A 27,220-nucleotide genomic window follows, 5' to 3' on the forward strand; every position below is an offset into this window, starting at 1 on the left:
ATAAAAAATTTAATAACGTAATATGATCGATAAAGCTTTACACGGTATCTATATATTTAAATTTTAAGATCATTCATTGATCGACAAATCAACACTTGCAACCCTTTCAACCAATCTCTTAACGTATTCCATTAGCATCGTTCGATTAGTAGTATAATCGGTATAATCATAGTTTTGACGTAACATCGTTCAGCCTTTTTGCTAAAATAAAATAAAACACTTTAACAGTGAATTGTCGAACAATAAATAGCAATTAGTAATTATGTAAACAAACGTAAGTATCTTTTTATAAAAAAATATAACGTGAAGAAAAGTTAGGCTAATTCTTTTTCATAATAAATTATAATCTTTGACTTTTAATGTTTATGGATATATTTTTTTCGTCATAATGTCGTTGTAATATTTTTTGCATTTTTTAAAAAATTGTACGCAATGTATGTATAAGATTTTACGATGTTATTCAAATATTATTTACTTTTGAATTGAAAAAATAGAAAAAAATTTTAAATAATTTTTTCGTGAAGATGTTTTCTAGTTACTTAACCCTTCGTATTACACATTAACAATGATACGAAATTTATACGAAAGATTTTTCATATTTAATTCAATTTTTTTTCTTTGATAAAAGAATATCAAAGTGTATTTAATATTTTGTTACAGATGACAATGTAATAGTGAATTAGAAATCAAGTTTTCCATAAGGAAATAATTTATAGATGGTCATTCTACGATTCTCAGTAGATGACTGAAAATGAACGATATAGAAAGTATAAGCATGAAAGGCAGTGGAGGATCTAAAATGCCTCATAGTCATTCAACTCCAGCAGGTGTGGATGGAGGTAGTAGAACTCCTCCCACGACACCTAGGAAAGCTGGTAAAATGCTTGCTGTTCGTGTACAGATGTTAGATGATACAATTACAATGTTTCAAGTTCAGGTAATTTTTTTCAGAATAATTTTTTGTGATTTATCAATGTTTGAAATGTAAATTTAGAAACAAGAGATAGAGATATTTTCATATTAAATTTTACAATGAAGACATTTACATTACTTGTTTCTTTCTTTTTTTTTTTTTTTTTTTTTATTAGAATATCATAAAATGCATATTATAATATATTTTTAAGAATAGAAAAAAAATGTTATTGTTTATAAATCTACTTTTTTTACAATAAAAAATTATTCGCTTTATACTGTTTACGCATATATGTATAAGACTTCTAAATGAATAATTGGAGCATATAATTGGAGGTTATACTATAATATGATGTATTGAAAAAAAGTATTGATATATTGATTTTATAAAATGTTTAATAAAGTATTTAAAACAGTCATTTTAGAAAGTAATATAAGATAAATTGAACATTTTTTATAATAAAAAGAAATTAGATTTCACTATTCTTGTATTTATTTAAATTTTAGGCAAAAGCTTTAGGAAGAGTATTATTCGATCAAGTTTGTAAGCAGTTACATCTTTTGGAAGCTGATTATTTTGGCTTGGAATATCAAGAACTTAATGGAACAAAAGTAAGAAGTTAAAAGACGTATTGATAAATGGTTATGCTTTAATACATAATGCTTACCGATGACATTTTAATTGCAGTATTGGTTAGATTTAGAGAAGCCAGTTTGTAGACAAGTTGGATTATCTTTGATAGATCCGTTATTAAGATTTTGCGTTAAATTTTATACACCTGATCCAGCGCAATTAGAAGAAGAATTTACAAGATATTTATTTTGTCTTCAAATTAAAAGGGATTTAGCTCAAGCTTTGTTACAATGCAACGATAATACAGCAGCTTTGATGGCGAGTTATATCGTCCAGGGTAAATAACAATTCAATTCATTGATTATGATAAAAATAAAAAACGGAATAGTATTAGGACAAATGATTAATTATTTTAGCTGAATGCGGGGATTATGTGATAGAGGATTATCCAGATCATACGTATTTATCAACTTACAAATTTGTGCCTCATCAAGATCAAGAATTAGAACGTCGTATCATGGAAAATCATAAAAAACACGCGTAAGATTTTCTTTTTATTATATCCTTAAATATGTAATTTGAATCAAATGGATTAAAAATATGGTCATTTTGTGAATAGAGGTCAATCACCAGCAGAAGCGGATCTTAATCTGTTAGAAACAGCACGTCGATGTGAATTGTATGGAATGAAAATGCATCCGGCTAAAGTAAGTAGAATGTAACTTGTTTATTGTTTTTTTTAATAGATGGATAGATATAGGATCATTGTGTTTCATTTGTTATCAAAGGATCACGAGGGTGCATCGCTCAATTTGGCAGTGGCACATATGGGAATAGTAGTTTTTCAAAATTTCACTAAGATAAATACATTCAGTTGGGCTAAGATCAGGAAAATCAGTTTTAAAAGAAAACGATTTTTAATTAAACTTCATTCAGAGGGTTACGTAAGTAGATATTGTATTTAAATATCGTTTAAATTAGAAAGAATCGGTTTCGAAAATTGATCGTTTCCCGTAACGATTGTAGGGTTATTACAAAGATACCGTAGAATTTTTTTTCGAAGGACGCAACGAGTGTAAAAATTTCTGGAAAAAATGTGTAGAGAATCATGGATTTTTCCGTTGTTCAGTAGTGAAACGAGTGGTACGACAAAAAACGCGTGTTCTCAGCCGTGGGTCATCATTTAGGTATGTGAATTTATGATTTAAAAAATGTTTTTTTTTTTTTTTTGTTTGCGTTTTTTTCGCTAATAAATGCAATGTTATTAATATTAATTTAACGCAATTTCTCGATATTACGATTATTAGGTATAGCGGAAAAACTCAGAAACAAATCGTGGAATTTGTGCGGGATAATTACGTGAAGAGGCAAACGTTTCAAAGGTAAGTTCGATCATCGACGTAAAATGTCGTTTCACGATTGAACAAACTATTAATGATATCAAACTAGTAATGTGTAGATAGTGCATGCGTATAGTTATGTACTGTTCCTCCCTTAACGCTGGTTTTATACCATTGAGATACGTTATTATATTTTAATTAATAAACGCACTGATCTTGCGTGGTTAAGACGGGAGGTGGCACGGTCTTGCTTTTGCCGGGACATTAATTGGTATTTATCACGTCTATCGTTGTTTATGTCAATTTTAATAAGTAGAGCGAAGTATTTAACTCTGTTCATTTTGTACTTCCGTGTGTCAGTGTTGCCTGCTCGGACAGGGGTGGCGGGGAGTCAGGCTCACCATCAGGCACGATACCCGAATGATCAATGTACCCTCTTTTTGATAGTGTGGTCACTAATTCTCGTCGTTGTAACGTAACATCTAATGATACGTTGACACTGCAAAAGTTACCATAATTCACTCTGTCCCAATTGAATCTTTTTACCAATCAAATATTTATATCCAAGTAGATTATTCTATGATATAGAGAATAGAGATTATCTTTCTTTATAATAATTTCATCCTTGTACATACAATTATATAATATAGGTGTACACGATTCTTTATCACGCAATATCGATGTTCATTTTTTACCAAACAATATTAGAGCGAAAAGCATCGTGTACTCATCGATAGATACTCGTCGCCGTTGTGTGTGCACATTCTTTCGAATATCTCGATGTATGCAAAAAATCGAGCATGCAAAAATAACGAGTATTCGTGCGCAAATCATTTATGCGTTATGTAGCGTTATTTTAACGAGTTATTTCGATATATCAAAATTAAATAATGTAAATACAGTTTGCGCGTGAAATACGTATCGTACATATCGGATTGGTTGAGCGGTAACGATAATTTCAATAAAAAGTTATAATTATCTCGACTTTTTTTTTTTTCAACTTTTCTCTCTCGTACTATGTTAGTTTTTTTTATCTACTTATCGTAGCTGATCTCGAGAAAAGGTCATGAATCTGTCATGAATCTTAAAATAACGTATCTTGCGATTTTGAAATAATTTTGAGAGATTTAATTTTAAACGCAATTCTTGTAAAAAGTAATTTAGATATTTGTTTAATTTCAATTTAAATTGTAGTTACGATGCCATTATTAAAGATGACTTTAAATTTTTTTTAAAAGTTAACTAGCTATTCGCGTCATAAACGTTATCATAAACTATTCAAAGAATTCTTTTACAAGTATTTCATAAAATCAATTGTTCGAAAATAAGAAGAAATCTTTAAGGAATATATAGCGTGGTAAAACATCCGATGATATTTTATCTATTCTATAGGATAGATTTTGTACGATTTTTTATCGTTCTGAGAATATAATTTATGATCGCGGACGCGATAAGTGACACACATTAAGAATAGTATAGGAAAATTTATGAATTTATTAAAAGGGACATAGCTAGCTAGCTAGTAGATAGATAGATAGATAGATAGATAAATAGATGGATGGATAGATAAATAGAAAGAGAGAGAGAGAGAGAGAGAGAGAGAATGAATGGAGAGAAGAAAGAAGAAAATAAAGTTGCGACCGCGTTAATCGAATGAAAGTTAACGAGAAGGAAAGATATACCACGAAAGATAATAATAATAAGGAGGCAGAAAAATATGCGAAAAAATATTAGTTGGTTAGTTCTGAACAGGCTTGGCAATTTGGTAGCCTAAGTCTGATGCTGAACTTGACTCTCTCTTGCTCGCAGGTCCAATTCGTTCCGGCAGACTAGCGGTGGTAGGGCATTGCAGGGCTTGGAGGGGGGAGGCTATCGTGGGGCCACTCCAAGCAGCTCCCTTATGGGCAGCTCCAGCATCTCTGCCCACCCCCTCCTGCCCCTCGGCGATCCTGGTATGTACCATGACCGACACCAACCTCCACGAGAAACGCTTTCTTTTTCTTTTCTTTTCTTTTCTCCTTTACCTTTTCTTCCTTTCTCTCTTTTTTCCTCCAATTTTCTCTACCTTTTTTTCATTTTCTCTCTCTTTTCCATTTATATTTATTTCTTTCCTCATTTTTTCGTTCATTCCCTAGCATTTTTTTACTTTACTTACTTTTCTCTTATGTGTATGTATATATATATATATCATACGTATACATATACATACACACATCACATACAACACAGACACACACACACACACAGACACACACACATATATATATATACACATAAAGTATCGTAAGAGTAGAGAGTAGTAGAATTAGAGCGTATTGCAAATATAGAACGCTTTTTGAAAATGAATTTATCGAAACGGCTTGTTGTTGTCTCGTCTCGAGAAAAGAGGAGAAAAAGGAAGAGAATTGTGAAGGTATAAAGTATGAAGTAAAGGATCTTTCGAGAGCGACGAATGAAACGAGAGAACGGGAAGAAGAGAGATAAAAAAACGTAAAAATAATACGATTTCAGCCCTGGAAACCCCAGCTCTGTCTCTATCATGCGGCTCGATGACACTGGATTCTCCGACGACTGTGACGAGTGTCTCGATGGGAGGGACGATTCACCGTCGCGAAGACACAGCTACATCGTTTCGGACGCTTACCTCCATCGACGTCCATTCCCCGGCCACGCCCAGCCAGGTCCCAGCACAGCGGCAGATGCTTGTTGCCAGCAGCCAGCAGCGGATTTCATCAGCAGGTCGTATCAGCCCCTCTAACAGCAGTCCTCCCGAATTTCCCCCACCGCGACCTATGCCTAGACACCCGTGGCAGCGTTCGGCCAGTTGCCGCGAATTGTACGCGTCTAGCTTCGAGGATTCGGGGAAAGCGCGATCCTCGGTGGCCAAGGACGAGGAGAGGGGACCTCCTACCGGCGATCATCATCCTGTTTCCGACCTACCTTTCCGTCTACCGTCCCAGGGCGAGCTTGATAATCCCGTGACGCGATACGACGAGAGCAATCGATCGTACAGCGCTGCCAGCTCTAAATTGCCATCCCTCGATCACGATTCGGCGGTGGTACCGGATCGCGTGTACAGTAGCTCTTATCCGGGGACATCCTCTTTATCGACCGAGTCAGGCCACGAGGAATCGGGGCCCGCCGGCGACCTATCCCACGACGATCTATCCCACGACTCTTACGAACTTTTGGAACGCGAGCACGAATTTGAATATCCGGAATCGTACTCGAGCCCCCGCGACGAAGAGGAGGAGGAGGGGGAGGAGGCGATGTCGGAGAGAAGCGACGAGGGGATCGAGCACGAGATGTTCCAAATGGACTCGGAGACCGATTCCTTCGTCAAACACCGTTCGATCAGATCGACGGAGAGGCAGCAATTCAAATCGGTGCTCGCCGACCTTAAGAAAGACGCTAGGACGAGATCGACCGATCGGTACACGAAATCGGATACCGATTACGTGACCGTCGAGTCGCGTATACAACGGTCGAGCACTCAGATCGAGAGAAAATTCGAGACTCGACACGCGAACTCGATAGAACAATTCCAACAACAACAACAACAACAACAACAACAGAATAAACTCGCGCTTCCGCATCAGGATTCTGGTAGGAAGGATCCGGTCGTGTTGCAGGTTCAAAAGCAAAAAATGTCCGTGTTGAACGAGTTGAAAAGCTTGAAGCCCAAATACAAGATCACCCACGTGGACTCGGAGATTTTACGGGACGAGGGTATAATGCGGCCGAAATCTCGCATAGACGACGATCTTAGCCCCGTAGATTCGACCAACAGGACGATACTCGATCAACAGCAAAGAGGTAGAACGATTCGGGCGCGTAGCGTGGCTAGTTTGGAGGATCACGTGTTGGTGTCGCGCGTGTACGTGGAAACGGGTAGCCTAGGCCGCGGCGTTCACAACGGTAACAAGGAACGGAAACAAGCGACGTTGCAGGACAAGGAGAATCGTTCGAGGACACGCGTCGATTCTTCGAGGGAGCACGATCGTAGAAAGTCGGCGGACAGGGGGGGGGAGTCGAGGAGGAAATTCGAGTCCACCTCACCGCATACTCGCCGGGAGGAGAGGGAGTTGCGCAGAAGCATCGAGAGGTTGGATGCGCGGGAGAGAAGTTACGAGCGCCTCGATTCGAGGACGATGGAGAGATCGTTCCTCCGCCATGCCGACTCGTACGAGTCGCGTGGGAGGAGCGTGGAACGCTTGGACATTCAGAGTTTGCGCGGTAGCAGCACCGAGTATCTGAACAAAATTTCCAAGGACAGATCGAGGGATCACAGGCACGCGACGTCGGAGCGTCGGGAGAGAAGCGTGGAACGGTTGGATTCGAAGGAGAGGAGGAAGAGCCCCCGGCGAGCCGGCAACGCCGCGCTCGACCACAGGCACACGTTGGAGAGGTTCGACTCGTTCGCCGGGAACAGAAGCCCGCTCGAACGTTTCGGCAGGGAGTACAGGGGGAAGAGCGTGGAAAGGTTGGACTCGAGGGAGAGGCCGACCTTCGACTTCGATCCCGTAACGATCGAACGTTTGAAATCGTTGGAGAGATGCAACAACAACAACAACAATAACAACAATGCCAACATCAACAATAACCTTAGCAACAACAATGTTTCGAAGGAAAAAGGCGGCGCGCACGAGAGAAAGGGGGAGCGGAGGCACGGGGAGCGAAAGCACTCGGACTCGAGGAGAAGCTTGGACCACGAGCCGCACGCCGATTGGAGGAGGAGCAGCGTGGAGAGGATCGAGTGCAAGGAGTCGTGGAGGAAGACGGCGGCGAAGTCGGTGGAGAAGCCCCGGGAGAGGGACGATTGGAGGAGTTTGGAGAGGGCGCGGAAGGACGAGGAGAAGAGGGAGAGGGAGCGTCAAGCGCAACGGCTCTCGATCGAGTCGAGGACCGACACCGTGATCGGCGTCCCGATCGAGATGGAGAATCTCAAGTCGAAGACCTCTCTGTTCACCGAGTACGATCCCAAGATCGTGGGCGGGGTTGTGCTGGGCTTCGAGGACTCGATGCCGAGCCACACCCCCGTCGAGCGTACCAAGAGCGACCCGAACCCCGCTCGACAGAGGTTGGCCTCGAACAGCAAACGTCACATACTGATGCACCAAAAGTCGATCGACTTGACGCCGGCCGACTCGGGGGACGAGGACCCGTTCTCCATGCAGAGGACCAACGTCGAGATACCTTACACGTTGCACAAGCGACACGTGATGAACGGCACCGCGTCCGACGAAAAATCCGAGTCTGACAGCGGGAAAACTGGTGGCTCGACGACTGCAACGACTACCACTGCTATTACTATTACTGCTACCACCACGACAACCACCACGACCGCTACGAGCGTTCGAGATCTTCCCAAGTTACCGCTCAAGATGATCACCGACATCTCCTGTTTCGACCTGTCGAAACTCTCCTCGATAGACAAGCCCGCCACCAAACTCTCGCCCACTCGGCCGAGATCCATACTCACCAGCCCCTCGTCCGATAAACCGAAAAGCATCCTGAGCCCCGTGTCCAAATTATCGCCTACCGAGCACTCGAGCAAGAGTCCACCGTCGAAAGTGTCGTCGCCCGAGAAAACGAAATCCCCCGTCCCGAAATCGTCGTCCTCCAGCGTGGAGAGGAAAGGCTCGTCCAAGTTGTCGCCGATCGAGGCGAGCGTGACGATCGTCTCCTCGACGTCGTCGGCGAAAGCGTCGTCCCCCACCGATCCGAGCGTGACCATACTCACGATGCAGAGGAAGAGATCACCGACCGAGAAGGGAACAACAATCGGACAGAGGTCGTCCCTCGACTCGAAGACGGGCAAACCTTTGTTGAACTTCGCCGACGTGGTCGGGATGGAGATGAGGATGAAGCTGGAGCGGAAGTCGAGGTCCGAGAACGTGTCCGAGGCGAGGAAGGAGGACAGTTTGAGGACGCCGGACGACAGTTTGGAGAAGCAGGACAGTATAGAGAAGATACCGTTGCCGGAGATTCCGCCGAGGCCGGAAGAAGAGGAGGAGAAGGAGGAGGAGGAGGAGAAGAGGAGGAGGAAGAAAAAGGAGGAGGAGAAACCGAAGATTCCGGAGAAGCCTAGCATACCCGAGAAAACGAAACGTATATTGGAGAAGATAGAGTCGAGGCTGTTCGAGGCGAGGATCGCCAGGCCGAAGATCATAGACACGGGTTACGACGATTTCGTGGAGCCGGTAGCCGACCTCCCGTTGGACGAGGTGCCCGTAATCAAGCCCGCCCTCGAATTGGACAGTCTGAAAGTTCCTGAATTCGTTCCGTTCGTGTCGCGGCCCCACGGCGAGCCCCTGCGCTCGAAATCGTTGTCGTTGGCCGAGGAGAAGGCGCCCATAGACACTCTCCTCTCGCCCGAGGTGGAGAACAAACACTTCGTGCCGGACGTGTCCCCGAAAAGGGCGAAGAGGGCGGCGAAACAGGAGCCGAAGAAGGATTTCAAGAAACAGTCCAAGTCGCTCGAGGCCGACAAACCTCCTCTCAAGAAGACCGCCTCGAAGGAGTCGCGCGCGTCCACGCCGAGCTCCTCCAAGATCGACAAGTCCAAGTTGAAATTGGGCGAGATGCCTCAGGAGATCATCATAATAGACTCGACCGACGTTGCGCCCGAGGTGAGCATCGTTCAGAAGGGCAGATCCAAGTCCATCACCCGATTACCCGAGAAGGAGGAGCAAGGGGCGGGCAAAAGCGGTGGGGGTACCCGGGCGAAGTCGGCCTCTGTCGACGACGATCTCATAAAAATCGGCGCCGCCAGTTCCACCACGAAATCGGAAAAGTCGAGGCCGAAATCGTTGGGGATATCGAAGAGCTTGAGCGGAGGGGCGGAGAGGAAAGACTCGGCCGAGAGAGTATCGCCCAAGAGGACGATCGTTGGAAGAGGAGGCGGCCCGAAAACCAGCGTGGAAATCAAATCGCCCACGTCGAAGGAGACGGTGGCGTGGAAAGCGCAACGAAGCCAGAAACAGGAGACGACGGAGATGGGAAGCGATCGAGAGAGGAAATCGGGTCAGACGCCTGTTCTCTTTGCACGCGCGCGTTTGGGTCTTTCGGAGGGGAGCGGGATAGGGGCGTTGCAGAGGCAGGGAGCGACGCAATCCCCCACCTCTCAGAGGCGGGCGAAATCGTTGGACGCGCCCGTGATCGCGGTGCACAAGCTGCCATCTGTGAACGCGTTCTCGAGCAAAGACGACACCGTGGAGGAGACGGCTGAGGAAGGGGCGGAGGAAGTGGCGGCGGCGAAACACGCGGCAACAGCGCCTTCGAAAACGCAGGTGGCGCAGTCTATACAGGTCGAGGTGTCCCCGAATCATAGCACAACGACGACGACGACGACCACGGATCACACAACGGTGCCCGAGATATTCACGGATTCCCTCTCGGTGACCGAGACCTCGGCCCAATACCTCGAGTCGCCGCTCACCGAGTGCAACGAGATCGTGGCCAGCGCCGATTTGATCCCCTACGAGAGGGACGCGGTCCGGTTGGAGGCGAACGGGGGAACGAAGGACACGATGCTGGAGTCGGTCAAGGTGGACGAGAGAACTAAATTCATCGATCAGAGTTCCGTGGAGTCGGGGGAGCAGGAGGTAGTGGCCAGGACCGGGGAGAAGATAGATCTGTTGGCCGTCTCGAGGACCGTCGATCCTTCGATTCCTCGAAGGTCGAGCAGCGACGAGGAAACGAGGGAGGAAAGAAGGACGAGGGGCGACGTTATCGAGGTAGATCTTCCCGACGTGACGGTGACCGCGGCTACCATGGAAACGATAGCGTTCCCCAAATCGATCGATTTGGACGATGGCCAGGACATGGTCAAGTCGCCGATTCAGATCTCGATCGAGGAGTGTTCGGACGAAGAGCACGAGGAGGAGGAGGAGGAGGAGGTGGAGGAGGAGGAGGAGGAGATTCAAAGCGAGGGAGAGGGGAAAGAGCAGGAGGGGGAGGAGAACAAGCCGTTGGATTCCGTGGACACGAGCGAGGACACGCTCGACGCTTTGGACACCCAGGTCCACATGAGGGGTATCGACAGCGAGTTGAGCTCGCCCGATTACGGCGTCGACAAGATGGATGAGAAAACGTTGGTCGAGGTCGAGCTGACCCCCGAATACTTGGAGATGAGACGGGAGGACGAAGATGGAGGCGAATTGATAGCCGAGGAACTGCCCAAAGACGAGGAGGAGGAGGAGGAGGAGGAAGAAGAAGCGGTCGAAGAGACGACGGCCAAATTAACGACGGACGAGCTCGTAACCTCGAGCTCGAATCGTTTGTCCGTGGAGAAGAAGCTCAGGTTGAGCAGCGAACGTTCGAGGAGCGAGGAGACGGTTACCTCCTGGACGCCTGACCGCGAGGACCCGGAATCCAGCTCCTGTTCCATCGCCCGACCGCTCGGGATCGGGCAGATCCAGCCGATAGTTGATCGGCGAGAAACGATCGAGGACGAGGGTAGCAACGGTTCCTTCAGGCAGCCCGAGTTCACCGCCTCCACCTGGAAATCGTTCCCCGCCGAAAGTTCCGGCAGCTCGAGCGCCGAAGAGGGTTGGCCGCCTCCTGGCCAGAACGACGAGAACAACGCCGTTCAATCCCAATCGGAGGACAGCAACGGGCAAAACGAGGACAGTTTTCAGGAGGATCTGGCCGATTTCCCCGGCACGTTCATCTATCCTATCGGCCCCGACATCTTGACCAGTTGCGGCACTTTCGCTCTCACGCGTACCCTCTCCAGGATATCCGAGAGATCGACCACCTCGGAACAGGACAAGAGCGATTTGGAGGACTCGTTCAAGCCTAGCTCGAGATCGCCGAGTTTGGACGACGAGTCGTTGATATCGAGCGATCATCAACTCTCTCTTTCCTCCGACCCCCCCTCGGGCACGCCTCTCCCTTCGATATCCGAGGATCGACGCACCTCGTCCGAGTTGCCCGATATACCGATAGACGTGACGATGCATGGCGAGCAACAACAACAGCAGCAACAACAGCGACAACAGCAATACGAGAAAGAGGAGGAGGAGGAGGAGGAGGTGGTGAAATGTCGAACAGCGAGATCGAAGTTGCAGGAGCAAAGTTCGGAGGATTGGCCGTCTCCTCCTAGCTCGCCCGTGTTTGAGCCGCCTCCTTCCTCCATGGTGAGTCACGTGGAGACGTGTTATTCGGAGATCAAGCCGGAGGAAGCGGTGAAGGTAACGGTGACGGACAGCACGGAGACGCCGGATCGAATGGAAGCGGACAGCGATTCGAGCGACGAGAATCGAACGTTGCACGACGATCTTCACTCCACGTTCCTCGAAGATGGTCAAAGCTCAACCTCCGCGACCACTGTGGACGGTACCGTGAAGATAGCGATAAAACCGAAGTCGAATTCTCACGTGACAGGTTCCTCGCACAGCGAGGACACATCTATGGGTCTCTCGATGTCCGAATGGTCGAGTTCGAACAACACGGTGCGCCAATTCTGTCAATATTCGGGCACGAAATCGGACGACAACTCGTTGGCCGAGCTCGGCGCATCGATCTCGGATTGGTCGGGTAGCACGACCGTGATCCCTCACCAACACTCTTCTTACTCCCTGGTCGAGAAGAGTCAAAGCGACACGACCACGAGCGACAAGAGCGTGACGAGTATGAGGCCGAATTCCAAGTGCAAGACGAGCGAGGGCTCGCCTCTCGCAGCGCCCTCCTCGCCGCCTTTGCCACCGCCCCCCTCCTCCCCCCCGATTACCTCGCCACCGAATCATCGCCACGCGTCGTTGGACGTTGTCGAGGAACGATCGAAGGTGAGGAGATCGATCGAGGGTCAATCGATGATGTCCCGACGTGGGGTCTCGTCACCGCCCCGGATAACCTTGACGCGGAACGAGTTCGACGAGGAGGCGATCGACGACGAGTTCCGATTGATTTCGTCGGACGACGGGTGCGACGCGCCGCTACCCATCCTCGAGGAGGAGGAGGAATTGGACGAGCAACTGTTGGAGAGTTCGCTCGGTTCGAGGAGGAGGAGGAGGGGACGGGAGGCGGGGGAGGGGGAGGTGGATCGGTTATACGACAACGTCCCGGCTATGAAGTACTCGAGCGGTGATCAGATTCGAATGGAGGTGGGACGGGGGGATGGTAGCTCGGAGGATATGCACGAGAAGTATGCGGATTTGGGCACGTTGGGCCCTCGACAAGTCGACGACGATTGGTCGTTCGAGGAGGAAAGGGAGGAGACGATCGTTGAGAGGAAGAAGAGGGGCGGTGGTAGATCGTCGAATTTGTCCAAGTTCGAGCGAGGTTTCTCCGAGCCGATGGAGGTAGGCAGATATCACGAGACGAGATCGACTGAACGACCCGTTCTCGTCCCTATCAGGGCGAAATCGACGCCTTATTACTCGACGACGAGTTTGAGCGGCGAGTCGACCACATCGAGCCCACCTATGCAGATTAGAACGCAGATACGTACGAAAACCATGTCCTACTCGTCGAGCAGAAGTCCACAGAGCGAGGGGGACACGTCGTCCAGCATGGACAGCCCCGTACACACGCCTGTTCACGGTCAGATGGCGGTACGCCGAAGAAGGCGAGAAAATTTGAAAAGGCGCCACCGGGTGGCGGTCGAGCTCGAGGGGAAGGACGGTCAGATTGTTTCGAGCACCGACTCGAGTTTCGACGTGGCTACCATTCCGCCACCATTGTTGGCCGTTGAACGATCGAGATCCGACGTTGACGACGAGGAGGAGGATGTTGAGGACGAGGACGAAGATGTTGAGGACGACGAGGACGACGAGGACGACGAGAATGACGGTGACGACGACGACGAGTATTCGGAGGCGAAGGGAAATCGACGACAGCAACGTTGACGGGACTATTAGCAGTTCGAGATCTCTTAACTTTTTTCTTTTTTTTTCTTTTTTTTTTTTTTTTCCATTCGACGATACAATCGTCGGGAATATATGGATCTCGTACAAGGATAATTATTTAATAGGTTTGTTACACGTGTTCTAGAGATTCGATTTAATTTGATACGCGTATACCCGTAAACGAATCTTTAATTCATCATCTTGTACGGGACGATTCGGGGGGAATGAAGCTATAACTCCCACTATAACGGTTAATAATTATATCTAAGAGAATACGAAAGTTATATATGTGACATAAGTGATGAGAATTTTACGTATGAAATACGTTAAAATTTAATTTATCGTTGTCGTCTCGTTGTCGCCCCGCGAAACATTATACACCATGAATACCGCGATAGATTTAGGATGACAATCATTGTTGGAGAAGGTTGCATCGTTGAAAGAGGGAAAGGAATTTTAGTTTGGAAAATTGAATCTTCGATAAGCGGCGGTCGGTAATGACTCGATCGTAGTTTTTTATTTGTGTCTCGTTTCAGGACGGAAGACAAGTTGCTCAACATATAGATACTTATTACTAAAATGTTTATCGCGCACTTTCATCGCATGGAATTGCGGATTCACGGTAAGAGTGGTTCCAAAACGCGGAATAAAACGCGTTTTTAAAACGAAAATCGTCGTTTTTCGTCGTCGAAAGATCGAATCGATCGGAAACGTTCGTCCCTTTTTTACCGACTATATTTTTTCCCCTCGATAACACTCTCCCACGGTGCTACTCTACGAATTTCTTTCGAAACGATCGAGAGGTTATGTCACTCGAATAAATTTACTCGAACGGATGCAAGGTTTTCGCTTTTCAAGGCGATGGAAGAGATCAAGATCGTTCGTTCCAAGGTCGGAATTTCCCTTTTGTGTCAATTATAAATGTGTCGCACCGAATGAAAGTGTTCGATTTAAAAATAGGCTTGAGAACAAAGGAAGAATGTTTTCGTGGCCTCGGTGCATTTTCTTGATGAAGAAATGAAGATCGAGTTGGAATAGGATCGTTTGTATATTCATTTTCTTTATTCCATACGCGGTTAAGGATAAAAAAAATGTGTACAGTATTTCAATCGTTTTTCTGGCGTTGATAAGGGAAACTTGATATTAACAGCGCACGAAGGGTTGGATCGGTCGAGGTCTAAATTTGTACGACGATCGATATTGATATAATAGAGAGAAACTCAGGAGTGAATAAATATCCCGTTAACGCCGTGTTAACGCGTAACGTTATGTCGAGCGTAAAGACATCGATACGTAAAAATATCTTTGCGCGGTATATTCTATCCTATCGAGGATTTGTGCTTGATAAAAACGAGATACGAATCTTTTCCTTTCTTTTAAATTTTTCTTCTTTTTCGAAAATTACGATTTTGGTTATCCTCGAAAGAGGCCAAGTCGATCGAGAAAAAGCAATAATTTATACGTAAGGGACGAATAGTTGTTGGCGGCAGAAGCAAGGCTAGTGTCCTATAATTTTTTATTGAGGGGAATAAGAATCGAAAAAATTGGCGATCGTGTGACGGATTTGTCGCGAATTTAAGTTGCATCGACGAACGTGTCGATACGATGTTCCAATCTATGTGACTGCCACGCGTAACATATCGACGTATAACATAGTCTGATTCGTCCCTCCGATTTTTATACGCTTAACGTTTTTCTCGTTTCGAAAACCGATTCGTTTTACCCGCGTATGTACGTATGTACGTCGAGATCGAGATTGACGCGAGAAAAAACGAAGATCGTTTCTTTATCGGTCGTGCAAAATATCTATTTGACATTTTCGGGGCGTGCAATATTGGGAATATATATATATATTCGAGGGAAAGCGTGGCAGTTGAAGTAGTGGATTAGCCCGATTTTTAGCTTGCGTTTCAGATCGATCGATCGATCACCGGCGTTCTGTGATTCGTCGCAAATTAAAAAAAAAAAAAAAAAAAATGTGCGCGAAAAAGGGGAGGAAAAATGTACATATATATAATCGTGACGCGATTATAAGTCGAGATCACGCCTGAATCCTTCCGGGTGAGTAGGGGTGGCTCGTTTGAGGCGATGAGAATCCTCGTCCGTCGTGGAAACGTATGGACGATCATGTTGATAATCACGTTGAATAATCGTTAACTTACCACCACCACGTGACCATTAATCGCCACTCCATTTAGTCATTGTTACGCTATTATTGCTACACTTAATTAAAAAAAGAAAAGAAAAAAAAAAGGAAAAAAAAAAAAAAAGGTTACTAGTTACTACATCGTAGAACGCAGTGAAGAAATTATACGAACAAATTAACTACGTAATACTATTTACGTATCGCGAAGGCGAATACGCGAATAAAAAGGATACGCGATTAGAGAGAGAGAGACGATGGCGAAACTCGAGTTAAACTCTTTTTACCGATCACTGCGCATGCGATCGGTGAGAGATTCGCTGGGAACGCCCCCACGTTGTATTTGCTCATACATATGATGTATATGTCCTTTCGTCGAGAATTTACCTTTTCGCTTACGATTCCTCGAAGCTATGCACGATTCGCATTTCCTTTCGAACGCAACACCGCGTTTGTCGGCGGTACTCGGTCGAAATCTGACGGCGAGCTGCGAGCAAACATCGACAACGACGATAATGACGACGACTGCGACGATGACAGCGACGACGACGGAACGAGTCGCGCAATTTTGCGTTTGCATGCTGAATCTATCGTGAATCGACGTTGTTGTAATCACATCCGCTGCGATGTATCCACCAACTTTATCAAAATGGCGAAGAAAACACACATACACACACACACACGGTGAAGCACAGTAAGCCGATCTCGATAACGATGGGCACTCTATACGATCGAACGAGATTTTATCCAATTCGTTTCGTCCATCTATTTTTCAAATCAAACAATGTATCATCGTCTGGTCATTTTTCGTGCCCATTGTTCGATTATCCGTCTACGCTTTCACGGATATATATCTTACCGTCCCTGGAATCGTCGCTTTCTTCTCGAGTTCCTCGATCATTCTGAATCGCGCTTCCTTTCCTTTCTTTCCTTTTTTTCCTCTCTCTTTTTAATTAAATAAAAGACTCTTCTCGAGGAGAGTCGAAAAGTGCGAGGTTTTGGCGATCGACTTCTCTAAGCGAAACCCTATCCTGTAAACAGAAGAAGAGTATCGTCGTGTCCTCGATCTATCGTATACGAGTTCCTCTCTGTCAATTTAATGACTTGATTTGTCCTCGTCTTGCATTTGTGCATCGTCAATCCTGTCCTGCCATCGATATTATCATACTACACACGCACGCGTCTCTTCGAGCACTGTTTTCTTCTTTGTTTCTTATTTCTATTTCGTTTCTTTGTTTTATCATCGTATCATTGTCAACTAATAATCACCTACCATCTACAATCTCTTCATTCACCTTCATCCATCGTTCTTATTTTCTTTTTTCACCGTTCTCTTTTCAACTTGTTTCTCGTAGTTTGTTTCGTACGCGTGCGTGTTACTCGATTACTCGCAGCGCGTACGATGCGTCGTGTGCCGCCTCGAGATCGTTGCGCTTCAAGTTTTCGAATCCAAAGCCAGTTTCTATCGAGCATCCGTCTAGAAAAATCTAGACTTCGAAGAAAGTAATACGAAGACGAGCCTACTCGATACCGCGATTTGCCTGCCAAATTTATCTTACTTCTTTACTTACTTATTTTTTTTAAGCTTCAGCTTTCGCGTTTTCTCTTTGAGAAAGAGATCGAATCCGTTGCCAATGCGTTCGGTAGCACACGCTCGCTCGTTTACGCTTTTCTTTTCGTTATACGAGCGAATCACGATTAAGTGGAAAAGGAGAGACTACTTTATTCCGACAAGAAGTTGAAACTTCGATCGGTTTATGTATATCGATATTAGCAAACGACTGAACACTGTTCGTTATGATAAATGATGTACATGTTATGTGTAAGTATATACACGTATGCCAACGAATACGCGTATATGTTTATATGCAATATATATATTTATATATATATATAATATATATATATGAATTTATATTTAATTATAGACGTATAAGACGGTTAGCACGCAAAAATCGCGACACTTGCATTAGGGAACAAGGTATTAAAACTCAAAATGTATCCAGACAACTTGTACGATCATTATTCCTGCGATTATTCCCGTGTACGATTTCTTTTATCGATTTTTACACTCGCTTTACGTTAGATTCGAAACGAGAAACGGACACGACGTTTATCCATCGTCGGTCGATTCTCGAATCGTTCGCGATTCGATACCTCGTGGAAAATACGTACATTGCGCATACGTACGGGACATAGTGGGAAGGGAGGGGGGAGACGAAGAACGAATCGGTAGAGAACGGAATTTCCATGTACTCTACATATGCTTTTCGACAGGTGGTGAATACAATCGTTGGAACTACGCGAACGGCTATGTGAACTCGCCTGCTTGGCACGTGCCACTTCGCGTGGCGCAGATTCGTAACGTAATGGTTCACGCAACGCCACGCACTCTCACCAATCGATTCATACCGGCATACCCACGTTGAGACGGGACAAAGAAAGAAGTACCACGCTACATCTCTGAGAGAATCGGACCCCTTCTTCTTAACACGCTATGTGAACGGAAAGAGAGAGAAACAGAGCGAACGTGGAGAGAAAAGAAAAGGGACGAAAGGGAGAGAAGACGCCTTCCTCGCTCTTCCATCCACGATGCTTCGTTCGCATTCACGAGGCCCCGTCACGTTCACACGTTTACCATTCTCTCGTGTCGCTACGTGATCGTGTAGCCTACGATCCTGCGGAGAGAGAGAAGACGAGTAGATGGATCGATAGACTTTTGCCAACCATCTTTCTTTAACCGTTCTCGCCCGGTACGAGTAGTTCGGGATCCGTTAATCGTCGTTCTCGCGATTACAAGCGCGTGCCGTCGTCTCAGCCCCATTTTGTTCTCTCTCTCTTACATCCTGCTCTTTTTTTTTTTTTTAGACATACGGATCTGGCACACCTTCTATTACTCGTTACTTGTTCGTTCACTATCCCCAAACGCCATTAGCACTGCATCTTTAGAAGGTAGTGGAATAGTCGGATCGATTTCTTCCAAAATATCGTATCCGAGCACCGTTTAGAAGTTTCTTCGTTTTCTCTCCATTTCTTCTAAACTTTTCCTATAATTTTCCTCGCAATCTTCCATGTACGATATTGCTTGAAACTTGTCGTTTCCTCTCGTCTCTTTCTTCCCTTAACATTTTAAATCCGATTTACATAGTTGCCATCTTCGTTTCTCGTATTGGTCGATCCCCAGCTCTTATACTCCTCGTAAAGTAAATCGCACCGAGATCCTTTGACGTATATATATATATATATACATATATGTAGAGTTCACTTTAGCTTGCCTCGTTGCTCTCCTTCCCCCCCCCCCCCCGCCCGTATCGTGCGCAGAGATGTGAATTTTTCACGAGACGTCGACGCGCTTTTGCGGGTTCGCGAACATTATGAGAAAATCGATCCCATTGAAACACGAGCAACCGCAGAAAACCGTTATTTACTAACCGTTTTGAAACGAAACTACGAAAATCGATATCCTGATACGCGTCACAAGCGAAACGAATCGCGACGCAATGATTTAAACTCACATCTCTAGTTGCAGTGTGGTACTTGATTTTTCCGTATACGCACACTCGCGTTGAACGTGTGTCAACCATTTTTTACTTATACTTAGGAACCTTGTGAACCATTACGTAGCGAACCCTTTCACGATTCACCAACGATTATACATATATATATATATATCTTTATATCGCCTGCCACGATATTTCACACCGTATTACCCGTATTACCCCCGAAGAGAAAACCACCCCTGACGATTCAACCGATTCACACACCGAACGCACTCTTACACACCGTGTCACTTATCGCGGTACTTGTCTATCGTTCTTGCAACGTATGTATATGACACACCACATATAATTGTACCGATCTCAGACTCTCTAAGTTCTCTCTTCGATCCTTCTTCCAGGTGTTCGCTCTTTCTTTTTTTTTTTTTTTCTTTTTCACGTCGATTTTCCAGATACGATACGATAACGATTGATCTCTGTATCGCGATGGGAAACTATATAGAACCGTATCCTTATCGACCCGAGCATTCTCTCCCTACCGCTTGCTCGATTACAGAAAAGTACCAATCACCTTAAATCGCTTCGTTCTTTTAACGCTCTTTTATCTTTTTTCTTGCCTCGTCGCATTACGGTGTTGCGATCGAAGTGTGTATCTCTTGATACTCTTTTAAAGATGTTTTTCGACTGTTTTTCGATTAGTGCCAAACAACTTTTGCGAATAAATCCAGTTCTAATTGTATATTTAGAATCATTTTTCTTCGGTACATTTTCTTCTCTTTCTTTTTTTTTTTTTTTTCCTTTTTTTTTTCTATATAGACGGAAATCCTCGTCTTCCACGAAACGTTATCGTAGCGAACTTGATTAAACGACCTTTTATAAACTTTTTATACGTGTTATACTCTGAAAGGATTACATAGAACGAAAACGTATGTACCTTCGATACATTTTTTTTTTTTTTTTTCGGAAGAGGCAGCTTTCGATTCTACATTCTCACGTGTCGTTGGTTCTTTTCCAATTTTTATAAGGCTTGAATGTAATACTCGAGAAGCGGGTCAAACTGAAACGAAACGATCGAAATGAATTTAAACAGATGACGACGGAGGGAAGCGAGGGTTATTCGTTATTATAACTTGACAATGATAACGCGTGTCCGTCGTGTCGGCGCTCCTCCAATTTGTAATTTATACCTTTTTTCGATCGTTTATCGACATGAAGTATATTTGTTAACTTTCTCTCTCTATATACATACATATACACACACACAATATATATATATATATTATATATATTATATATAAATGTATATGATATATATGTTTATATATATATATATATTTACACACAGCACGTGCAAACACGTGCTAACACATTCACGAACACATACACGATATAATACACTGATACAGGATACCGACAATACGCGGTGATTTCCCCTTTGAAGGATATATATCGAAATTCAATTGTGATTCAAAGAATACAAGGGAAAAAATCGAAAGAGGGAATCACAGCGTTCGAGGGAAGGGAAGACGATATTTCAAGCGTAGGAAATCTCTATTGTACATTAATTATTGATACATTAATTATAATAATAATAAATTATATACAAAGTCACATAGCCAGAGGTCTTCTGTGATTCCGTTTTTACGTTTTTTCGATATTTTTCGTTTCAATGTATCTCTTCGATACGATTTTTTCCTTTTTCTTTTTTTTTTTTTTCTATCGACATTAGGTTTCTTTCTTTCGATTTCGACCGTTCTCTCCTTTCTCTTTCTCTCTCTTTCTCTCTTCTCTGATTCTCCTATCCTTTTCCTCTTATATAAAATTCAATGTTATTATTATTATTACTTATTAATTATTAATCAATTATTATTATTATTATTATTATTATTATTAGAGGTATTTTCCATTCCCTACGCGTCGTCCTTTTTTCGTTCTTTATTACCGTATCTTTTTATCGCACTCCCGGATTCGTTGGTCGACCGGATGACAATACCATGTGTGAGTAATCCCCAACAGTGCCTTTATCTTTAATGTCAATGATATGTTATTATTACTATTTTTTGCCGTTCGTTGTTTCGACGATTTCTTCATTTTATAGTGGCACTATTTTCTTTCTTCCGTTCACGGGTCTGTGGATGTACTTAACCAATTAGTTTCGCATCTTATAGTAGTGGACACTTGGACATATTTTCGTTGTAATTCGGCGCAAAGATGGAATGGCTTCTTCTTAGTCTTTTATCAAAAAAAAAACTTGGGATGTTTTTTATTTGCCTAAGATTACACGCTGTCGAAAATAATTTTGACTGTGTGCACATCGTAGGATTTTGCATGAAACGAACGAATTTCCCTCTTCCTCGAAATTTATTCCGATATTTGACGAAGGTTCTTATCATTATTATTATTATTATTATTTTTACTTTTTCAAATTATTCCAGCTATTTATATTTATTAGCCTTTCAGACGTTACCATTAGTCTTCTTATATCATAGTTATATATAGCATCGATTTGCGATATGCGAGATAGAACAATGTAGAAATTAGATATGTAGAGTTTCGTTTGAGAAAGAATGATGATAGATCTCTTTTTCTTTTCTTTTCTTTCTTTCTTTCTTTTTTAAACGCATTTCCCTGCACGATCTTCGTGTATGTGTATAACCAACCATTTCAAAACAAGTTTAAAAAGTTTTTGCGGTTTTGTAACACGATCACAATATTCCAATTGGCCTTGATATTTATGGATCTCACTGAACACGTGGTCGTCAAAGAGCCTTACCGTATCGAATTTCAGTGGAGCCACATGTACGTTATGCATGTACGTTAAACGGTTTGAAACCGCGGCAACTTTCGAGACGATCAGTCCGTTAAGAAAGAACAATTTAATAAATCCATCCGAGAACTTTTTCTCTATTTTTCTATCTCTGTTTTTCTCTCTTTCTCTTCCTTTTTTTCTCTCTTTTTCTTTCTTTTTCGTCGTCGCGAAATTTTATCGGTTTATATATTGTTTTATAATTAAAACAGGCTCGGCCGATACAACAATGCACCGTGTTAGCATGCGATTCGAGCTCAACTTTTTTCCTCGCCCTCGTTCATTTTTTTTTTCTTCTTTCTTACCTCCGCAATTTTTATTATCAAACTCTCTTTGTTCGAATCGAAACGCCCGATCACTTGCAAGGATCACTTTCTCTTACTTGTCTTCGTTTACAGATACCGAGACAGATAAACAGGGGACACCGGCCAAGAGGCAACAGGAGAACAACAACTCGGTTTTCGCCAACGAGAAATCCCCCGAGAAACGGACGAACGGTATCGTAGTGGAAACGAGCAACGCCAGTATGGTGAATACCCCGGATCTGAGCCCGGTGAAAAATATAAGGAACGGGGAGGTCGAGGATACCGAAGTTCGAAAAACTAAGGTCACCTTTCATTTTCCATCGTAATCTTTGTATATAACGTATTCATTACATGATTTTCTTTCTTTTTTTTTTTTTTCTTTTTAATAAACAGAGATGGCCAACCGACAAGGCGTACTACATAGCCAAGGAACTGCTTATGACCGAGCGAACATACAAGAAGGATCTCGATATGATAAACGTGGTAACTTTATTCATTCAATTCCTACGCGATTCTTTGTCGAATTATTCTCCCGATTGATCTCGCCCTATTTATTATCATCCACCGTTTTATTATTCTTCGCAGAGGTTCAGGGAGGAGGTGTCTCGGGAGGGTAAATTGGAGGGTGAGGCGGTGGTTTCGCTGATCGAGCTTTTGGCGGATGTTCACGGACCTTGCCTTCAAGAGATGGAGGCGAGATTGGAACGGTGGGAGAGCAACGCGCGTCACAACATAGGCGATTTCCTTTACAACACGTTGTTGAACGTGCTGCCCCTTTACGATCAATACCTCGAGAATTTGATACCCGTCCTCGAGAAGATGGAATATTACACGAGGACGTCACGTCGTTTCGATCAGCTGTGCCGCGATTTCGAGGCCCAGAAGCATTGTTATTTACCGCTTACCTCATTCCTCTTGAAACCGTTGCAACGATTGTTGCATTATAACAGTATTATCGATAGTACGTTCAAACCAATTTTTAAATAATAATAATAATAATAATAATTCATCTATTTATACCGTGCGTTACGTACGGTCTGGGGACGCGCATCACGAACGATCCCATTTTCTAGGGTTGTTAGATCATTATCCGAAAGATCATACGGATTTCGAAGATTGTTTGGCAGCGAGGGATCGATTAGGGGAAACGTTGCTCGAAGGACTTAGCATAATTAACCAAGCGGTACGTATCGACGAAATTGAATTTTAATTATTAAATAAACGAACAGTTTATATAATACGTGATCATTACATATACTTGCTATATAAAGAATTTAATTTCTTTTCTTAATAAGGAAATAAAAAAAGAGAAAAAATGTTATATATATTACGATCATTGTACGATATAAAATCATTTTTCGTGTTAAATGCTTCTTTTAATCACATGTTATATGTTATCGTAGGAAAATCTGGTTCAGCTTTGCGAAATGCAAAGGGACATCAGCGGTTTCGACAATTTGGTGCAGGAAGGTCGTAAATTTATCAGGCAAGGTTGCTTGCAGAAATACAGTCGTAAAGGTTTTCAACAAAGGATGTTCTTCCTGGTAAGTTTCCAAAGAAGGGACGAGTATGCTCCTTTTCCGCACAACTTTTTTTTTTTTTTTCTTCTTCTTCTTCTTGTTCCATCTTTTCTAGTTTTCCGACATATTGTTGTACACGTATCACACCCAACAACCAACCCAATGTTTTCGCGTTCACGATCAATTGCCGTTAAAAGGGATGAAGATTCGTGATAGCGACAACAAAACTGGGTCGGAATTTGCGTTCATAATCGACGCCCAAGGAAATCAGTGAGTATCCCTCCCTCCCTCCGTTCGACTGTTGTGCTCCGTTCAAGTAAATTATTGGATGTAACGAGGTGTTAAAAGGACGAGGCCTGTACGATTATTAAGAGGTCAATTGACTGTATAGACTTCACTTAACCGCCCCATTCGTCCAATGTGAATACGCCAGACACGGCGTAACGGTGTCAGTGAACATTTTATCAACTATAGTCATTGACCGCAAAAAGACCGTTTCTTTTGTTCGCTGTCGTTACACTCGTTTTTTGCTTCTTTAATTTTTTTATCCTTTTCTTTTTTATTGTTTTTATCAATGTCCAATGATTTATCTAGATCCTTGATAATCGCTGCTACTAACGAGGAGGAAAAGGAAAGATGGTTGGAAGATTTGAACATGGCCATCGTGCAAGCGGATACCGATCCAAAGATGCCATATTTGAATTTAAAGTCTTGCAGTAAGTAAAGTCTTTCATCAAGATGTTTTAATGATATCGAGCAGAATTATCTGATTTATATATATATATTTAAACAAATTTTAGATTCAACCGATGAAATGGGCGATAATATCGGATTAGAAGCGGACCGAGGAAGTTGTGGAGGTGCTAAAGCCTCTCAACGAATCAACACGACTGTACATATGTGTTGGCATCGTAACACGAGTATCAGTTATAGCGATCAGTTGCGAGCGTTTCAAGTAAGTAAGAAAGGAAATGTTTTTATCGACGCATTTGGAGAAGTACGGAGGTAAATAAAAATAAGTATTTATTTTAGAATCAACTTAGTGGATTTCTGTTACGGAAATTCAAGAATAGTAATGGCTGGCAAAAGCTTTGGGTCGTCTTTACCAATTTTTGCTTGTTCTTTTATAAATCTCATCGGGACGACTTTCCATTGGCCTGTTTGCCATTGTTGGGATACACGGTGACCAAACCATCCGAGAAGGATGGTATCAACAAAGATTTTGTTTTCAAGTTGCAATTTAGAAATCACGTTTATTTCTTCCGTGCTGAGAGCGACTACACGTTTGGACGGTAAGATAATAATTACGAAAAGGATATATTAAAAATTTATCTCTCGAAATTTTATAAACGAGACACAAATGTATTTTTCAGATGGGTCGAAGTGATTCGAAGCGCGACATAGCAAAGTCACGTTCTTTCAAGAAAGGAAAAGAAGGATATTAACATACGTGTTCTATGCAATTCCAAGTAACAAAACATATGAATCGAATATCTTATATATCATTAAGAATTTTCAAAGCGTTTTTCATCCGATATAGTATTAAAAGAAATCTCAACAGGTTTAGAAGAGAAATTTGTTAGCAATAAATTGATCAAAACTTCGCGGCCTTATTTCTGGGACTGAAATTAAATTAATACGATTAAGATTGTAATCGACAATCAAATTGAAATTAATTATATCAAAAAAAAAAAAAAAAAAAGGAAAGAAAGAAAGAAAAAAAATATAAAAAGAAATGTAAAGACTGTGTAAAAAAAATTATAAAACTATAAAAAGACGAAAGTAAGATGTCTTATATAGAGGAAATGTTATGCTGATGTTTTTATCTGGATATTCTAAAAAATTTTGTCAATATAAATTCATTCTTATCAATTTTTTTGTATTTAGGTTAATATGAGGATAAGAAGAATAATAACTGAAATGCAAATATTATTGCAAAGATCAAAGCAGATCGTATTTGATTGGAATTTATATTAGTAATAGACGAATCTAAATGTGGATGATTAAATTTCGATATCAATGGTGAAAAACTAGATATAAGTATTGGACCAATTTTATAGTAGAATTATTTTAGCCATTCGCATTTTAAAAAAGACAATAATTTTTTTTAGTATAAAAGAGCTTTTTTTTGTTATTAAATTAATGGAAGATATAGAGAAATTATTTCTTATTATTATATTCAAGATTTCATAATTTCATGATTCTTTCTTTTTACTACTTATCTTAAATAAACTTTTTTAAAGTTGTTCTATGATTGATCACACAGAGAGTAAGTAAGTTCTATTTGATAAGAAATACGCTATGTGTGACGATCTTCTATATGTATTTAAAAAGAAAGAATCTATGCAATAATATGAATTTACATATCTTCGCGAGCGATTTATTAGCGCGAAAAAAAGTCCGTAACTTAATGGTTATCTGTTTTTTAGTTGCAATTACAATTGTTTTGTTATAATATAAAAATTAATTTATACATATATATACATACATTTATATATATATATATAAATCAAAAACAAATTAGTTTTATACTTGAAGGATCGTATTCATATTCGCATTGAATATTGTGCTTCGAATAGGAGGTTATCTTTAAGGTTAGCTTTTCGAGATGCTCGTGGAGAGAAGCGTTGTTCAAAAAGTTGCCAAACTTGTACGTTTATTTAAAAAAAAAAGAAAATTGTATTGTTTTGATTTATATATGTTTCATAACATTGATTCGAAATAAATTGTTATGTAACATTATGTATATCGATAATATTCCGTAATAAACGTACATTATTAATATCAATTATAGCAACAGAAATTATACCTCAACTCACAAATTAGTATTCATAAACTTCTTTCGATTACGTGTGTTATATCAATTTTGCATGTATAAATCATGTTTTTTTTTTTTTTCATGTAATTATCATTTCTCACTTTTATAGACGTCTGAGAAAAAAAGGATATGCTTGAACGTAATACAATGTACTATATTCTAATATAAGGCAAATAATTTTTCAATTGTGTAGAACGAGATGTATTGGAAATACCCAATGATAAAATTGCAACGATCGTACGCGATATGCATTAATCGTTTCCACGTTATCATTGATTAATAGTGGATTCTCATTAAATATCGTAATTGAAGCCGGTCAAACGAGTCTTTAATGTGAGAATTACGAATATAAAGTATCCTTGTACCGAGAGTAGATAATAATCGGTCCTTTGGTAACTGCGAAACAAAGAGAGTTACGTTTCCGCGAAATAAATTATCCGGGTGGATTGTTA

General features: G+C 42.3%; 1 protein-coding gene across 3 annotated transcripts; it reads left to right on the plus strand.

Moving 5' to 3' along the window:
- The first annotated feature begins 148 nt into the window (after window positions 1-148).
- Window positions 149-26,738, plus strand: LOC100871025 (FERM, ARHGEF and pleckstrin domain-containing protein 1). 3 transcript variants are annotated; one of them, XM_086905325.1, is made up of 21 exons: window positions 149-274; window positions 661-937; window positions 1,420-1,524; window positions 1,601-1,823; window positions 1,903-2,026; window positions 2,106-2,193; window positions 2,275-2,430; window positions 2,513-2,673; window positions 2,794-2,868; window positions 4,636-4,778; window positions 5,338-5,565; window positions 22,524-22,732; window positions 22,824-22,913; window positions 23,016-23,391; window positions 23,504-23,613; window positions 23,834-23,974; window positions 24,066-24,220; window positions 24,545-24,666; window positions 24,751-24,905; window positions 24,983-25,242; window positions 25,324-26,738. In XM_086905325.1, the coding sequence occupies exons 2-21, from the start codon at window positions 752-754 to the stop codon at window positions 25,352-25,354; spliced, it is 3,138 nt and encodes a 1,045-aa protein (XP_086761451.1). In that variant the 5' UTR covers window positions 149-274; window positions 661-751; the 3' UTR covers window positions 25,355-26,738. The 3 variants fall into 3 exon arrangements, 2 of the variants coding, with proteins under 2 accessions (XP_086761451.1, XP_086761450.1); XM_086905324.1 differs by lacking the exons at window positions 149-274; window positions 661-937; window positions 1,420-1,524; ... (6 more) ...; window positions 4,636-4,778; window positions 5,338-5,565 and adding an exon at window positions 5,601-13,623; XR_015291334.1 differs by lacking the exons at window positions 149-274; window positions 661-937; window positions 1,420-1,524; ... (7 more) ...; window positions 5,338-5,565; window positions 24,066-24,220 and adding an exon at window positions 5,601-13,623.
- The last annotated feature ends 482 nt before the right edge of the window (window positions 26,739-27,220 follow it).

This window comes from Apis florea, unplaced genomic scaffold, assembly GCF_048593485.1.
Source record: "Apis florea isolate Af1SG1 unplaced genomic scaffold, ASM4859348v1 contig_2411_pilon, whole genome shotgun sequence".
In the NCBI taxonomy this organism is placed as follows: Eukaryota; Metazoa; Arthropoda; class Insecta; order Hymenoptera; family Apidae; genus Apis; species Apis florea.